At 43.2% G+C, this 17,707-nt stretch overlaps 1 protein-coding gene across 10 annotated transcripts in view; it reads right to left on the reverse strand.

Moving 5' to 3' along the window:
- Slc25a18 (solute carrier family 25 member 18) overlaps positions 1–17,707 on the reverse strand; it is a 49,389-nt gene that overhangs the window by 27,632 nt on the left and 4,050 nt on the right. For 5 of the 10 annotated variants that reach the window (XR_013091187.1, XR_013091188.1, XM_076853937.1 and 2 more), the window contains exons 1-9: positions 8,516–15,740; positions 7,225–7,347; positions 6,919–6,974; positions 5,878–5,958; positions 5,544–5,634; positions 4,728–4,846; positions 1,742–1,907; positions 1,025–1,179; positions 116–191 (exon numbers count right to left, since the gene is read on the reverse strand). Coding sequence is in view for 8 of the 10 variants with exons in the window: in XM_076853937.1 (XP_076710052.1) it covers positions 116–191; positions 1,025–1,179; positions 1,742–1,907; positions 4,728–4,846; positions 5,544–5,634; positions 5,878–5,958; positions 6,919–6,974; positions 7,225–7,347; positions 8,516–8,535 (887 nt within the window). In the remaining 2 variants the exon portion in view is untranslated. Of the gene's footprint in view, positions 1–115; positions 192–1,024; positions 1,180–1,741; positions 1,908–4,727; positions 4,847–5,543; positions 5,635–5,877; positions 5,959–6,918; positions 6,975–7,224; positions 7,348–8,515; positions 15,741–17,707 lie in introns of those variants that run through there. The other 5 variants (XM_076853940.1, XM_076853939.1, XM_076853934.1 and 2 more) reach the window with 4 other exon arrangements.

A 17,707-nucleotide genomic window follows, 5' to 3' on the forward strand; every position in this document is an offset into this window, starting at 1 on the left:
TACACTATTTTCTTTTGAGAGATGAGGGAAAGGGTCAGATTCAAAGAAACCCAGAGCTAAGCAATAAAATGAGTCTCCAGACCAGGTGCAGTGACTGAAGGGCTGCTGGTCTCACCTGGCACAATCCATGATCCCACTGTAGACATCCTCCCCCAGGCCTTTCTTGAGGGTTTGGATTCGAGTTTTCAGAACTAAATTGAGAGGAAATTAAAATAAGTAATGAACATCTTGATTTTGGTGTCCTTCACAACCTGAAGTGATAGGGTTCCCTTTTAGAATGAGTACACATAAGACTAAACCATGAAGCCAGTTCTGCCCCTGTGTGATCTATATCTATAATACATCTTCCTCTTCAGGCCTCTTTTTTTTTTTTTTTTTAATACCAGGGATTGAACTCAGGGGTGTTTAACCACTAAGCCACATCCTCAGCCCTTTTTTTATTTTATTAGAGACAGGGTCTCACTGAGTTGCTTAGGGCTTCACTTAGTTGCTGAGGCTAGATTTGAACTTGTGATCCTCCTGCCTCAGCCTCCTGAGTCTCTGGGATTTCAGGCAATCACCACTGCTCCCTGCTTCAGGCCTCATTTATACAATGAATGAAATTCCAGCACTGGATCCTTCAGGCTATTTGTGGTGTAGAAAACCCACTTGTGTGGGAGAGGGGGGCCAGCTGCAATCCTGGTGACAGGAATCAAGGTCTCCTCACTCAGCTCTGCCTTCTGCTCCAAATTTTTTAAATGTCAGCAATGTTCAGGACTCCATTGGGGGACAAAAAGATAAAGAAATTAACATCTAGAAGGTGAGGGTTTGTCAGTAATAAATAAGCAATAGTGATGTTCACCTTGAACCCACTTCTCTGTGAGGTCCTTTGGTGAGCACATGCCAGTGGCCACAGGTTGTGGCTCAAAAATCAAACAAGAGCAAAAATATTGTTTGCCTTCCTAGATGGCTATAGAGAAGCCTCATTTGTAAAGCAGATTAAGCCTTGAACCCCAATACTGAGCTCAAATTCTCCCATACTTACCATCCAGGGGTGTGACTGCAACGGCAGCCAGGGAACCTGCAATGCAGCCTGACATGAAGGAATGAGCAAAGGAGGCCTTCCCAGTAAGCTCATGGACCCCAAGGCTGTTCAGGTTGGCAAACATTGGGAAGTAGATGATGGAGAATGGAATATCTCTGTATTAGAGGAAAAAGAAACACAGGGCTCCACACAGCTCTGAGGTTTCTTTCCACAGAAGGTCATGCAGCAAGACTTCTCTGTGAGCTACATGGCTCAGAGATGAGTCAGATGGATCAGAGAGAAGCTACTATTACTGACTCTTAACTTTGCACCCCTAGATAATCTAGGGTGAGGATCTGCATGGGAGAAAATAATTGTTTGCCTTTCTCTACCCCCAGCTCATTACTCTGTCCTACCTGCACCTGCAGCCTATGGATGAGGAGCCAGATGCAGAATGAAAGATGGGTAACAAATTCTACAAAAGGGGGAAGGTAGGGAAGAGAAAAGCCAAATAGCACAGTTAGATAAAGGGAGACATCTAGGACTCATGTGGACCTCCTAACTGAAGAAGGGCTTCAGTCTTCAGGTGCCCTTTTGATGTAACTGATTATGACAGCAGAAAGCATGGCAAAGAATTTGCCAACTTGGGATTAAATATTCTGGGAAGAAGACAGAGGTGGCAGTGTCTGTAGCCCTCCCCTTGAACTGCTGTGCCCAAGTTGAAGAAGAAGGGCTCACCTGAGGAGAGTGGCACCCAGGCCTTTATAGAGACCAGCCAGGCCCTGAGTGCGGAGTAGCTCCCAGGCAATGAGAGTGGCGGATGGGCGTTTGTGAGTGGAAGCAGAACCAGTAGTATAGGACCTGGAAGAGGAAGGTGCCGAGGTCGAGCTCTGATGAGGGGCAGCTGGAAAGGAAAGGACAGCCTCTGTCTCAACCCAATTCCCAGCAGGCACTGCAAAACACTTGACCAAGGTGTGGCTCAGAATACACAGTCCTGGGACAATTCAGGGTACAAAGCCAATACTTCAACTAGAATCCTGAAGTTTGTCTCAACTTTAGAGCATTAATTTTGGGCTCCAAGGAAAGTTTTCTTCTTTGGGAAGAGGGGGAAACTGGGGTTTAACTCAGGGACACTCAACCAATGAGCCGTCCCCAGCTCTATTTTTTTATTTAGAGACAGGGTCTCACTGAATTGCTTAGTACCTCGCTAAGTTGCTGAGGCTGGCTCTGAACTCCGGAATCCTCCTACCTCAGCCTCCCAAGTTGCTGGGAATACAGGTATGTGCCACTGCATCAGGCTCCAAGAAAAGTTTTCTAAAGTCTGTATTATCTAGCAAGTTATCCCTCTTTGTAGGCTTCTTCACAGAATCACAGTCATTACCTACCCAGTCTTCTGTACAGGAAACTAGAAATTCAAGTTTTTAAAAATTTTGAGACAGGGGCTGGGGTTATGGCTCAGTGACAGAGCTCCTGCCTCGCACATGTGAGGAACTATGTTCGATCCTCAGCACCACATAAAAATAAATAAAACAAAATAAAGATATTGTATCCATCTATAACTAAATATTTTTAGAAATTTTTCAGACAGGGTCTCCCTAAGTTTCCGAGCTGGCCTTGAACTTCTGATATTCCTTCCTCAGGCTTCCAAGCTGCTGAATTACAATAGTGTACCACTGCTCCCAGCTCTGTTTTCTACTTGAACCCTTTTTGATAGTTTCACTCTATTGGCACTTTGGGACAAAGGAATCCCATTTTGGTTCTGCATAATGTAGTAAACCACAAATCTTTTTATTTATCTAAAACTTATCTCCTCCAGTTTTCCAGAGGTGCCTCCTCCCTCTATACTCCAGGATTATATGAACATGTCATTTACCTTTCCCCATTTTATAGAAATTGATTTTGTAGATGTCAACCCATTTTAGTTGAGTATTTGAGTCTGTCATTTGATGAGTTCAACATCTAATAATTAGAAATTTTTTTTCCTGACCATATAAAATATAGGCACTTAATAGTGGATGAGTCCTACTAGTCACCACACAATTCAGTGTATGGATATTGTGTGAATATTTAAAGACATAGTGTTTGTAAAGAATAGTGGTCATACCTGTGGACTCAGGTAGTTGGGTGGCTGAGATAGAAGGATCACTTGAGCCCAGGAATTTGAGGCCAGTGAAATCTCATTTCAAAAAACAAAACAAAGACTATAGGTAGAATTTGCTTAGCTTGCCTTATGCCCTGGGATTTGATCTCTGGTAATGCAACACAATGACAACAAATCTCACCAAATTCAGTGTTTAAAAAGTGTTGCTTACAAGGCTGGGGCTGTAGCTCAGTGGCAGAGCACTTGCCTCCTAGCACGTGTGAGACACTGGGTTCAATCCTCAGCACCACTTAAAGAAATTAAATAGCCAGATGCAGTGGCACACACCTGTAATCCCAGTGGCTTGGGAGCTGAGATAGTGGGACTGCTAGTTCAAAGCCAGCCTCAGCAAAAAGTGAGGTGCTAAGCAACTCAGTGAGATCCTGTCTTTAAATAAAATACAAAATATGACTGGGGATGTGGCTCAGTGGTCAAGTGTCCCTGAGTTCAATCTGTGATACTGAAAAAAAAAAAAAAAAAAAAGAAAGAAAAAGGAAAATAAAGCATGCTGTCCATCTAGAGCTCCAAAAAAATTTATTTTTAAAGTTTTGCTTAGATTATAAATCCTTGCTAAAGGGAAATTATTCCCAATGTCATGTCCCTATTTTGCTTTGTATCCAGAAGAGCAGTATTTCATACTTAGAAGATAGTTATTTTGCAAAGATTTTCTTGGAGTAGTAATCTAGATGTAGCTTCAAACAATTAGCTTTAAGAAGTTAGTCAATACAAGCATTATTTTCCTCATTATCATCTTTAGGTACACACATTTATATCCTACCTTCTATTTTGTTTGAAATGTTTTAGCAATACTAGAACTTCTCATCCATATTGAAAAACTAAGGTGACCCTTACCATTTCTGCAGTTGCATTTACTTTATGCTGGTTTCATCCAATCTAAAATCTGATTGAATTCTAGCATAGAAGGTATACACAGCTGAATTGAGGGGAGTGGGAAATGGCATCCATGAATATTGAGAACTGTGTATCCCTTTACAGATGGTGTGTGTGGTATGTTACATATTAGCTTATTTTATTCAGACCCTGTAGTTTGATCCTAAGGAAAGAGGCCCCTGTCACTTCCCTTAGGGTTGACCCCCCTTCCATAAATGGACAAACATTGGTCCTTACCACGTGTGTTAAAATTTATATCACTCTATTTCTGAAAGGCCCAGGATTTAGGAAAGGGCCAAATTTCTCTGTCAGGAAACAGCATAAGAATAGGAATGGTTCTCTTCTCTCTTTTTATGCCTTGCCATTAAAAGCCAGCTTCTACAGTATAAAATACATATTCGCCAAAGTGTTGAATAAGCAGGTTATTGGCATTTTTAAAAATCTTTAGAAAATCCAGCCTAAATGCCAAGGCAATAGAAGAGAAGTATTAGAGTTGAGACGCTAAGTCTCTTCTGCATCAAGGTTCTCATTTCTGCTATTTGTTCTGAGCTGGAAATGTTGAAAGGGATAACCATGAAGTAAAAGCTGGTATTGACCTGGAAAGCTGACTAGCAGGTGAAGGTGGGATGAGAGATTTGAGCCATTCTGATTCTGGCTTTTACTAAGCACATGTGGAGTTGAAATAGGCCTCACCTAAGCGTCCAGCATCCTGCAGCTGAATCTTGAGCATTTCCATGGGGCAGGTAACCACCACTTGGCATATGCCAGCCCCACAGCCAGCCAGCATCTCCATCTTCAGGTTCCGCTGCATTCTATGGGAGCAGGAGTCAGCTCTTGAGACTCAGGGCAGAACTGCCAAACCACCTTGGCTTATCTACTACCTTCCCTCTGCAGTGGGGAAGGAAACCTTTCCATGAATGGTACCTGTCTTTGTCACCATTGGTTGCCACCCACCTCGCTGGGAAACTAGTCACCTGGGCCTAAGGTTCAGTCTCCTAAACACTTGAGGCTAAATTTATAGCACAGTCTGCTAGGGAGACAACACCTGGATAGGAGTTGAAACCAGTAATAATGAAAGTACCTAGGTCAGGATTCTTCATTTTGTTTGTTTTTTGGCACTGGAGATTGAGCCCAGGAGCGCTTTACCACTGAACATACCCCAGTCCTAGAGCAGGTATCTGATTCTCCCTGATCCCATATGTACTATCTCTAGGGCAATGGGAGGACAGAAATAGAAAGTGTCTCTGGGCCGATTTAAAAATTCATCAGCTGGTTGATAAATATATCTGCAAACATACTCCACATGTTTTATATTCTTTCTCAATAGATTTCCTACCTCTCTCTTCCAAATTATACCAGTTCATTTATTTCCCTACTTTCCATCTGCCAAAACACACCAACCCTTAGCCATATATGCACACATATTTAAATATGTGCTGACAGGTAAACTGAGACACACTCCCCAAGACAAGGTGAAAGATCTTTGTCCCTGACTCCATTTGGCCATACCCATCTTCCATGAGCAGCTGCCGGAAGAAATCATTGGCTGCCAGTTTGATGGCCTTCTCTGGAGTGACTAAGGTGAGGTTTACTGCAGCCCCTGGAGATGAAAAACAAAGATGAGCAACTATGACTGTCCCAAAAGTGACAATTTCCAGAGGCTCCCTCTCACAGACAACACACACAGCCTGGGAAGGCAAAGCTTTAGGGGTGTCACGAGCCAAGCAGGGACACTTGGCCTATTTTATTTAAGCAAATTTATTTTTCATTTCCTCTCTACATTTTCTTCTTTCTAATACATTTGTTTCCTTTGTGGACACACATCCAGTTATCAAAAAATCACCTTGGGGCTGTGGCTGTGGCTGTGGCTTAGCAGTTGTGCACTTGCCTGGCATGTGTACGGCTCTGGGTTCAATTCTCAGCACTGCATATAAATAAATAAAGGTCTATCAATAAAAAAAAATCTTATTTTTGCCCTTGCTGGTGCTTTCCACCTTTGAGGATAAATAAGTACTCATTAGTCCCTGGCAAGTAATAGGGACTGGGTTTCTATTACTCTGTATGACACTAGCCCAGTCCCAGCATGGTTCACACAAATTTTATTTTATATTATTGCTCAAGGATAACGACACATCAGTTCTTTCTCAAAACTAGTATAGGGAGTCAGGCATGGCGATGTATGTCTGTGATCTCAGCAGCTCAGAAGAGGCTGAGGCAGGAGGATTGCAAGTTCAAGGCCAGCCTTACCAAATGAGCAAGGCTTTAAGCAACTTAGGGAGACTCTGTTGCAAAAGAAAAAAATAAAAATGGCTGGGAATGTGACTCAGTGGTTATGTGCCTGGGTTCAATCACCAGTACAAAAACATGACACCAAAATAAAACAACCTTGCCTAGGACCTGTTTTCCAATGGTGCTACTGAAGAGGACAGCAGCAGCAGCAGTGTAGGATCATGCTAGGGAAGAGCTCGAAGTCCTTTTCACTCTGTTCCTTTCAGCCTCTCCCTTTCTGCTACTAGTAGTTGGATGTCCTATCAGCTCTGTAGGGACACAGAGGGCAAGGGAGGTGGGAGGGAGGCAGGTTAAGGCTCACTTGCTTAGGGAATGGATGGAATCTGGGGCTTCTGGGTTCCACAGTGGCTCACAGTTCCCCAGAAAGCCTTAACAGGAAACAGTTATCTCCACCTCTGTCAAAGAGCTTATCAAAGGCTCATGAAAAGTTAATGTAGTCCAGCATCATCTGATAGCCCAAGCTGTTCCAACAGCTCCCTGGAAGGAACATCCATGCCCAGGGTGCTATAAATTCATAAGGCTGGGGCCTCTATGTCACACCCACTGTCCTCACCATGCCAAGTCAGGTCTCCTCTGGGATGCCTGATAAACTCACCTCTGTACATGCCCAAGAAGCCCTCTGCACGTGCTGTCTTCATCAGGCAATCTCTCCTAGAAGCAGAGGCCAGAAGAGGAAATTAGTGGTGCCCAGGAGGCTGCTTCCTCATGGACAGGATGAGGCACATTTGCAAACCTCTCCCCAAAACCCAATCTTTCCCCATGCCCTGATCTTTCTGGGCAAACCCCAGTTGACCATGCTCCCCAAATCCCTCCACCATCAACACACTCCCTGAAGAAACTCTGGAAAGGATGAGGCCCATTGCCCTTCTCCCCAACCACACCACTCCCCACCAATACCTACATTCCTTTGTACATGTCTTTTCCATGCTGGTTCTGCAGTCGTGTCTTGGCCAAGTCGATGGGGAATACACAGGTCACCCCCACGAGCCCTGCCACACCTCCATTGATGAGTTTTGCTGCAATACTAGCTCACGAGGAGGACAGAAGCACATGAGGGAAGATGGCTGCTCACAGTCACATGCAACCAGGATTGGGTGTGGGGGACAGGAGAGCAGGAATAGAGCAGAGAAAAATAGAACGGCAGCTGCAAGGCCTTCAGTCCTGGTGGGACTTGTCTAGAGACTCTGTCCTTGGCTTCCTACCCTAGCCTGACTGGCTGTCACTCTCCCCCAAGCTCCAGTTGGAGATGCTGCAGGTAGGGATCTGAGAACGCCCGGTCTCCTCCTCCAGGAGGCCTGCACTCACTCAGGTCTGAACCATCTTGGACTAACTCACCAAGCTGGGATGTAGCAAAGGCTAGTGGGAAAAAAGGCCCACTCTGCCCTCTGGAGCCTCACAGGGGAGTTGCAAGCCTTGGCTCAGCCTTGGGACATGTCCTCTGGAATTGCCACCAAAGGTTGCTACCTATTCTCTGACTTTTCTTCACCCTTGGAGCTACATGTGGCAAAGTTTCAAACTGTAACTTTACTTCCAGCTTAATGTCAGGCAGACAATGCAACTCCTGTTTACTTGAGCAAATTACCTCAATTCTCTGAGCCTGTGTGAAACTCACCTAAGGAATTATATGAGGATTAAATAAACTAAGGCATTTGGTAAATGATAACTATTGTTAAAAATAAGAGGACACACATTTCTTACAATGAGGGCTGCTAGTCATCAGCAGATAACTAAGGTTAAAGTTTTGAGATTATCTAATTCTAGCCAAAGCAAGATAGATAATAGAGCCCCTTCATCCTGGGTAAATATAGGAGTTTAGAAAGATAGAACATAGAAAATAAAGCTTTCTCAGATTCCTGGGAACCTAGTAAAATTTTGTTAATTATCAAGCCAGAGGCAGTTGTGAGCAAAATATTTGGAGATAGATTACAGGGAAGTGATAAAGTAGATAATAAGAGTTTTCTCACAAAGCAATCTTGATAAACAAGCAGGAAACTTTGTGAAAACAAATAGAACTATGATTTAAATTTTGCAATCTGAGATGATGTACCCAATTACAAATTATTTTAACAGTATTATATATTTGTATGTATGCATATTTTGGGGGGAATTGTGCATGTTTCTGGGGCAGGGTGCGGATGATCATCTCATTTATTCAGGGGGAGACACTGAGATGGGCTGTTACCACAGCTTACCTCAGATCCTGGTTGGACATTCTGCAGGGACTGTGGCCAGTTGGTGGGTCCAAAGACACAAGGCTGTCCAAAGACACAAGGCTGTTGGCTCCTCAAAGTATGCTCTTTCTGGACTACTGGAGGGGAAATAAGTGGTGTCTGTTTCCTTGACTTCAGCTTCCCACACAGGCAACAGGCAGAGAACCGTCAATGAGCTGACACTGCCAGCTTTCACTGTGTTCCAAGACCTTTTGGACTTTTGGGATTTAGATCAGAATCCTCAACCTTTTGTACTTTAGAGATCAGATAAGAATGGTGTAAGAGAGAAGGATAAGCAACTTCATCAAATGGAGGCTCTGGGAGCATTTTGGACAGAGAACTTGGAATAGCAAAGGAGGCTCACAGGATAAAAACTAGGAATTGCAAGGAATTGCTAAAGATCAGGAATCCCTCGTGAGGTATTCAAGAACTAAAGTAAAACACTGGTTCTAACGTTTATTCTCAAACTGTGTTTTCTGAACTTCCTATGACACCGATATGTCTCTGGATTTATTTATAGGTGATACATATGGAAAACACCAGGGACAGTGCTTAGGATGTGGCAGCAATAGTAACGGTGATAAGAGGAGGGCTTCTGCCTTAATCCCAAAGGAGAAGTACCAGAAAGGGTCCTGATACTGGGAGGAGACTGGCCTGAGCTCCAGGGGCTTCTTATTCCCAGCTTTCCTGTAAGCTGCCCTCCTGTGCTCTTTGCTGTACCCCAGGGATGTCAGCAATCCTTTTTTTGCCTCTAGGTATTTTATTATGAGGAAGAAAAGAGAGAGAAGGAAAGAGAGGGAGCAATCTTTTTTGGAGGTTTATTAATACATTAAAAAAAATTCACTGAATGCCAGGCACTATTCCAGATCTAGGGATACACAATAGTAGTGAACAAAGACTAAGATTCCAGCTTTCAGGGACTTTAATTTGGGGAGACATATAAATGAGAAAAATAAAGACCGAAGATATTGGAGAGTGATAATTATGGAGGAAAACTGGCATGGTGGTGCATGTCTGTAATCCCAGAGGCTCCAGAGATTGAGGCACTAAACAACTCAGTGAGACCCTGTCTCTAAATAAAATACAAAATAGGGCTGGGGATGTGGCTCAGTGGTTGAGTGCCCCTGAGTTCAATCCCTGGTACCAAACAAAAAAAAAAAAAAAAAAGAAAAAGAAAAGAAAGAAAATGTCAGTGGACACTTGAACAAGAAAGATTCATGGAGCAGATGATCCTAAAGCAGGGAGTGAGGAGTAAGTCATGTAGATATCTGAGGAGAGCATTTGGGGTACAGCAAGCATGGCTGGATGGAGCTCAGTGATAAGGCACTTGCCTAGCCCTGGGTTCCATTGCTAACACCATAAAATGAAAACCAAAACAAAACCAAAATGCAAAAAGAGCTGTGGCTGTGGCTCAGGGTTAAAGCCCTTGCCTAGCATGTGTGAGGTATTGGGTTAGATTCTCAGCATCACATAAAAATAAATAAATAAAAACAAAGGATCATCCACAACTTAAAAAAATTTTTTAAAAACCCACAAAAGACCAAGTTATTATTATTATTATTTTTGAGTATCAGGGATTGAACTCAGGGGCATTTGACCACTGAGCACTAGCCCCAGCCCTATTTTGTATTTTATTTAGAGACAGGGTCTCACTGGGTTGCTTAGTGCCTCACCATTGCTGAGGCTGACTTTGAACTCACAATCCTCCTGTCTCAACATCCTGAACCTCTGGGATTACAGGTGTCCACCAGCACGCCTGCCTGAGACCAGTTTAATTATTGCAGGAAAGGACCGTCCAAGAGAAGGGTTAAATCATGGAAGGGGATGTGGCTCAGTGATAAAGTACCCCTGAGTTCAGTCTCCAGTACCAAAAAAAAAAAAAAAAAAAAGGAAGGCAACACATAAAAAATTTTCTGATGAGGAAGTTGTGAAAGATAAAAGGAACAGTTAAAGAAACAGTGAAGTTTTTATGGGAAAAACTGAAAGAATGGGTTTGTGATATGGAACTTGGATCAGTTGGCAAAACAAGAAAAACTTCTGCAGAAAGATTCAAAAAAGTGAAAACAAGCACATCTGAAGAAACAAAAGAGACATTCATTTTCATTCCTGATACTGTTTAATCCTTGTTTCCAGTTCATTCCTGGATGCCAGCTGCATTCCTGTCTTGGATTCTGTGACTCTTACCTGTCTTGACATTAAATTGACCTCATTTCATATCTTGCTAGAATTGCTTTCTGATATTTCTAATCACAATAGTCGAACCTCCCAAATTTGCATTAGGAGTGAGAATTTGCATTCCACATCCCAAAGTCTGGGATCAGCTGAGAAAAGAGGGCACAGGCTGGAGAGTTTGACTCTACAGTTAAGGAGCTGTCAGTCTTTGTGCAGTCACATACCATCTCCTGTTTTTTGTTTTTAGTATCAGGGATTGAATCCAAAGGTGCTTAACCACTGAGCCACATTCCCAGCCCTCTGGTCTGCTAAGTTGCTGAAGCTGGCTTTGAACTTTCAATCCTCCTTGCCTCAGCTGAAATTACACGTGTGCCCCACTGTGACTAACGACCTAACATCTCTTGAAGCTTAAACTGTATACCTCCACTTGGTGGCGAAATTTCAAGATGGTAAAGTATATTGGCTGTTGAGATATTTAATAAGTAGTTAAAAGACATGTTCCAAAAGTTGATGGGAGGGCTGGGAGATGGAGCTCAGTGGTAGAGTGCGAGGACCTGGCTTCTATCTTTAGCACCCTGCCTCCCATCAAAATCATAAGCTCCATCACATGTCCTCTATATGCAGTGTCTTGTCATGACATGTAATTGTTTTGCTTTGGGAAGGCAAGTGTATTTACAACTTTATATGTGATATTCAATAATTGTGATAATTGTGGATATGTAGGAAATAGTTTGTTTACATGTCCTTAGGCATTAAAAGGTGGAATTGGGGTTGGATAACTATCTTGAATTATCACTTTTCCAGGAATCGCCTTTTCTCCCTTACCATTCCTACTGGATGCAGGGTAACTGCCATGTTTCTAAGATATCAACTCCATCCACAGGTTAATATGGTCCTCTAAGCATGAAAACCAGACTTGAGCAAGGTCACTCCATCCCTTCCATAGGAATTTAGAGAATATATATAAAGTATCTTTCAGGAAAATTTTTTTCTATAACATAAAACTTGGATCTTAGAAGCAAACTGTTTTATGGCTTGGGAAACAAAGAGGTGGATTTGTCATAAGCAGTAGTAACTAAGGTACAGAGCTAATTATGAAAGAGTGTTCTGATGGTGTTTGAAAGCCAGATGACAGTGACCCACCTTCATTCCTGACCTTGAGTAACAAAGGGATATCCCACTTTCCTTCTAATGAATTGACTCTTTTAAGCCAATTAGAGTAGTTTTTGTAATTTGTTAACCAAAAAGTCATTAACTTAGGGAAAACACACCTCAAATTCCACTTACTAGTAATTGAATGGTTTATAGAGTGAATGCTGTAAATGTTCCATGATGTGTAAGACCATTATTGGCTGGCTTGAAGGAGCTTAAGAAGTGGGCATAAGGGAAATTTTTAGAGGAGGAGGAGGAGAGGGGAGGGCAGTGTGGACAGAGCACAGCATGACCAAAGGTGAGGCAAACAGGGTTTAGAGACTGCCTCCCCAGATTGTGGGAAAGGAGGCTAGAGACACAGATCAAGCAGCTGCAGAGAATTATGGCAATCAAATATAAATTGTGGCCCCCGTCCCCGGCAAAAAAGAAAACTGTTTGATCCTGGAGGGTGTGAGAAAACACTGAATGCTTTGAAGGGGGAAAATACCATACCAAATGTGGTATGTAACAACTATTCTCAAAGAACAGATTGAGAGAAAAAAGTTTGGGGTGAGAGACCATCATGTTACAATGATGGAATGGAGAAGGAAGGGTCAGGTAGAACAAGGGTGGCCTGTAGGGATCATCCTAAAGAGGAAAAGGGCCTGGACTTGATAACTGTCCAGGGCTAAAGAAGAGGGAAGAACTAGGGATCTAACTCAAGTCTGACATCTGAAGGACTGGACAATGAGGAAAGAAAGTCCGGAAAGGAAGCTCCTGCAGCAGTGGAGAGAAGAGGATAATCCAGGCTTTGGGATGGCCTCCTCCAGCCATGGTGGGAGGTGAGTGAAGAACACCTGCTGACAGTGCCCATCCAGCTGTATCATTCTCTCAGCCTGGCCCAGGCCTGGCCTTTGGTCTCCTCACAGCCCCATCTCCAAACCTTCTCTCATTCCCTCCACCACTGCAGATCCTATTTGGTGAATAAGGAGGTGGCTAAGGATAGTGGTAGCAGAGTAAAAGATGCAGACAGGTTTGGGTAGGAGCTGCCTAGGTCTCTTCCCCACCATGGAACAGCAGAACTCATCATCATCACTTCAGGAATGATGAATTATGTTTTGTTACTAATGAATATTTGTGCTATTATTTAAAGTAGTAGGAAACAATTAGAAAACTCAGTAGTTTCTCAGAATTGATTTTTTAAAAAAATTTTGTAGGGCTGGGGATGTGGCTCAAGCAGTAGGTAGCACGCTCGCCTGACATGCATGCAGCCCGGGTTCGATCCTAAGCACCACATACAAACAAAGATGTTGTATCCGCCGATAACTAAAAAAAAATGAATATTAAAATTCTCTCTCTCTCCTCTCTCTCACTCTCTCTTAAAAAAAAAAAAATTTTTTTTTTTGTAGTACTGGCAATTGAACCCAGTACTACAAAATGAACCTCATAGACAGGAAAAACACATCTTTCCCACCAAATCATGCCAGCACCATTCAGCCAGAGCTGGATTGCCTCCTACAGCTCCCTGCTTGCAAACTTGCTCCCCTCAAACATATTCTCCAGCATAGGGTGCACTGGGTTTTGCTTTGCCATTCAAGCACTGCTCTGCCAGAGTCCTTCACAGACTTCCCTCGACTCTTTAGGTTAGATTCTTGCTCCTTACCCCAAACAACCTGCCCAGCAGGCCCCACTGTCCTAAATGGCTGCACCTTCAGTCTCGACCCTCCTTGCCCTGCCACCCTGAACTTCTGCTTCTGGAGATATGTCACAGTCTTGTACCTTAGCCTTGAACATACTGTCCCTTTTGCCCAGGTCACTCTTGCCCCATCTACTTTGGATGAATCACAAATTGTTCTTTGTGCTTCAGCTCAGACATCACTTCCTCCCATAAACCTTTCAGATAGTCTTCCTGTCTTGGCTGGGAGCTTCCTTTGTGATCCCCTGTAAGAGTTACAGCACACACTGTGACGTATTCTTATTGATCTGTATTTCCATCCAAACGAGAAATTATTTGGACTAAGACAGTCTCAGGGTTGTTATGTCCAGGCCCTAGCACAGAGACACATTCAACAAATACTGTTATAAGAACCATGAGGGCAACAAAAGCCTTTGACTTTATCACAAAACAATGTACTCGTCAGCTACCCTCATTTCTTCACATTATGAGAACTTGGGCCATGTCCGAATGATCCTTTTTTTTTTTAGTTGCAGATGGACACAATACTTTTATTATTTTTTATAACTTAATTTTTTTATGTGATGCTGAGGATCAAACTTAGTGCCTCACATGTGCTAGGCAGGTGCTCTACCACTGAACCACAACCCCAGCCCCTATTTGCTTATTTTTTTGTGATGCTGAGGATCGAACCTAGTGCCTCACACATGCTAGGCAAGTGCTCTACCACAGAGCTACAAGCTTAGTACCCCCACCTCCTAATAGCAGAATGAGAGTTCTCCCAGAGTTGCTGAGGCTGGCCTTGAACTTGTGATCCTCCTGTCTTAACCTCCCAAGCCACTGGAATTATAGATGCATGCCGCTCTGCCTGGAAGGAGCCATTTCTTCATTTATTGCCAAGAAAATAACTGTTCCATGTTACCAGGGTGCCCCTCAGTCAGGAAACAGCCACTTCCTCCCGTCCCCTTCTTATCCTGTGCAGTGAGATGGGAGGCCCTTTCCCACTGACTGCTCTTCCCTTTCTCTACATGTTTATTTGCTAGAAGAATCTTTTCCTACCAACTTAAAACTTGACACAGACAAGACCAACACTTACCACCTTCAGGAAGAATCTTTTGCCTTTTCTGGATGCAGGCCAGATTACTGTGGGACTGCAGGGAAGAGGTGGCTTATAATGCTGGCCAGCAGCAGCTGGTTTTTCTTGTATTCTGTGAGGGTGCCCCCTCCTCATCCCTGTGAGAGTCCTTTCACACTGCAATTTCCCAGCCTCTTCCCAGATTCACTGCACCTTCAGACAGGTTGGTTTGAACCAGACTCCAGAGAGGCTACAACACAGCCAAGCCAAATATCCTTAGGCAGCAAGCAAGTGGCTTTTACTTGGTTGTCAGTATGACTGAAAGTTCAGGCTGGACAATGATTTGAGCAAGGCCACTTGGGGTAAGGACACTCTCCGCCCACTTAGAGACCTGGAAGCCAGGATGTGGACAAAGAAAGGCAATTCAATGTACTGCAAACACTCCCCAGGACACTTGGTGCCAGGAGCTAGCCTCTGCTGCTTGTTCTCACGTTGCTCTAATTTTTTGCACTGCTAGGAGGCCTTTTAAAATTTCAATTAAATTAATTTATTTAGGGTACCAGGGATTGAACTGGGGGGGGCACTCAGCCACATCTCCAGCCCTATTTTGTATTTTTATTTAGGGACAGGGTCTTACCGAGTTGCTTAGCACTGAGACTGGCTTTGAACTCGTGATCCTTCTGTCTCAGCCTCCTGAACCACTGGGATTACAGGCATGTGCCACTATGCCTGGTTCCTTTATTTTTTGAAGCAGAGTCTTGCTAAATTGCCTAGGCTGGCCTCAACTAGAGATCCTCCTGCTTCAGCCTCAGTCATTGGGGTTACTGGGTGTGCAACCACGCCCAGCTTCTCATGCACTTCTCTAATAGCAGGTTACAGACTGTCTCACTGACTGCCAGGCAACCTCCCTGCAGAGAGATGTGTTCTGTTCATTTAGCATTTATCTATGGGAGGACAGTACATTGTTTGGGTACCTTCTCTTGTGCTAAAGAATCTTACAACCTGGTCAGGCATGGTGGCACACACCTGTAATCTCAGGAGCTTAAGAGGCTGAGGTCCTAAGCAACTTAGTGAGACCCTATCTCAAAAAATATAAAAGGTTGGAGATATGGCTCAGTGCCTCTGGGTTCAATCCCTGACTACCCACCCCCTGCCCCCAAATATTACAAATCAATCTGAACTCAATCATATGCTGTGTGAATTCAGGATTTCTTCCAATTTGGAGAACTGGGAAGGTTTCAGGGAGGAAGTGGCAACTGATTTTGGGCTAGAAGGCTGGTGAAGAGGTTGATGAGACTGTGAAAGAAGGGCAGCGGTGTCAAACTGGCATCCATCTTCTAGAACTTCAGTGGCAAATTGTCCAATTTGGAGCAAGGGATGAGGAAGCAGAGAGAAAAGCTGGTGCACTATATTGGGTCCGGATGATACATTGCCAACAGTATGGGAAACATAAGGAACTATCATGGCACAGATATCACCTGCAGAGACCCAGGTTCACATCTGAGCTCCCAAATTCCTGGCTGTCAAAGAGAGACAGGCAAGTTACTTACCATGATGCTTTTTGCACAAGGGGATGTGATACCAGGTTTTCAATGAGGTTTACATGAGTGTTGGTTTACATGAGTGTGCAATGGATTGCTTTTAAACTGGTCCTGGTTTACTGTTTACTAGTTGTGTGATCTTAAACAAGCTACTTAACTTTCCTGAGCCTGTTTATCCATCTGTGAAATGAATCTAGGGCACTCACTACAGTGCCAAGAACATAACAGGTGTTCACTACGTGATTGTGTTTTCTCTTTTCTTTGGTGGGCAATGGAAGCTATTGAGTAAGAGTTCAAAGGGCACCTTCAGGTTTATGGCAGTGCCAGTGGTTTGAATAGATCATGAAGAGTGATTTCTGTGAAGAACCAATGGGCTAAGCACATAGATGACTAAACATGTCAGGGACAGACACCAGGTGTGAAGCATAGGCATCAGGAAGAAAATGGACTACCACTCCAGTTAAGAGAGTCCAGGGCAGGGTGAAAGGAAAGGGGAGGAAAAATTGGCTCTTGAATCTGAATTAAAAGAGGCAGCTGCAAAAGAATGGATAACAATGTGTAAAAGTAGGGGTTCTACTTCACAACATGACTATTATGGAAAAAACAAAAACAAGACACCCAGAAACAACAAATGTTGGTAAAGATGTAGAGAAGTTAGAATCTTGATGCACTGCTGGTGGTACAGCTGCTTGGAAAACAATATGAAGTTCCTCAAAAAATTAAAAACAGAAAAACCACAGGCTCAAGCAATTGCACTTTGGGTTGACCCAAAAGAACTAAGAGTCTGAAACAGATATTTGAACACTCATGTCCACAGTAGCATTATTCACAGTAGCCTAAAGTTGGAAGCAACCCAAGTGTTCATTATGGAGGAGAGAGTAAGAAAAATGTGGTCTATACATACAATGGAATATTATCCAGCATTAAAAAGGACATTCTGACACATGCTACAAAATAAATGGACTTTGAAAACATTACACTAAGTGAAATTAGCCAGTCACAAAAGGACAAAAATTTTTTGATTCCCCTTAAATGGAAGTAGTCAAATTCAGAGACAGAATGTTCCAGAGGATAGGGGGAGAGGAGAATGAGAGGTTAGTATTTCATTTTCAGCTGGAGATTAAAAAGTTCTGTATGGTAGTAATAGTTGCACAAGACAAATGTACCTTGAAATGTTCACTTAAAATGGTCAAAGAAACAAACCCTATCATAAACAATGGTAGAACATGTAAGTGGAATATCAAATTTTAGAATTTGGAAAGGATAACTGAAAGATGGCAAAGAAGTTTAAATTAAGCATAGGAATTTGAATCTCCACAGAATAAAATCATCCCAAGAGAAAAGCCTTAGGAAGAAAAGGATAGATCTAAGCTGGCTGCAGTGGCACTACTGTACTCCCAGGTACTCCAGTAGCCAAAGCTACTTGGGAGGTGGGACAGGAGGATTGCAAGTTTGAGGCCAGCCTGGGCAACTTAGCGAGACCCTGTCTCAAATAAAATTTTCAAATGGCTGGCTACACACCTTGTGGTAAAGTACCTTTGGGTTCAATCCCCACTTCCAAAAAAAAAAAAAAAAAGAAG

Source organism: Callospermophilus lateralis, chromosome 4 (assembly GCF_048772815.1).
Source record: "Callospermophilus lateralis isolate mCalLat2 chromosome 4, mCalLat2.hap1, whole genome shotgun sequence".
In the NCBI taxonomy this organism is placed as follows: domain Eukaryota; kingdom Metazoa; phylum Chordata; class Mammalia; order Rodentia; family Sciuridae; genus Callospermophilus; species Callospermophilus lateralis.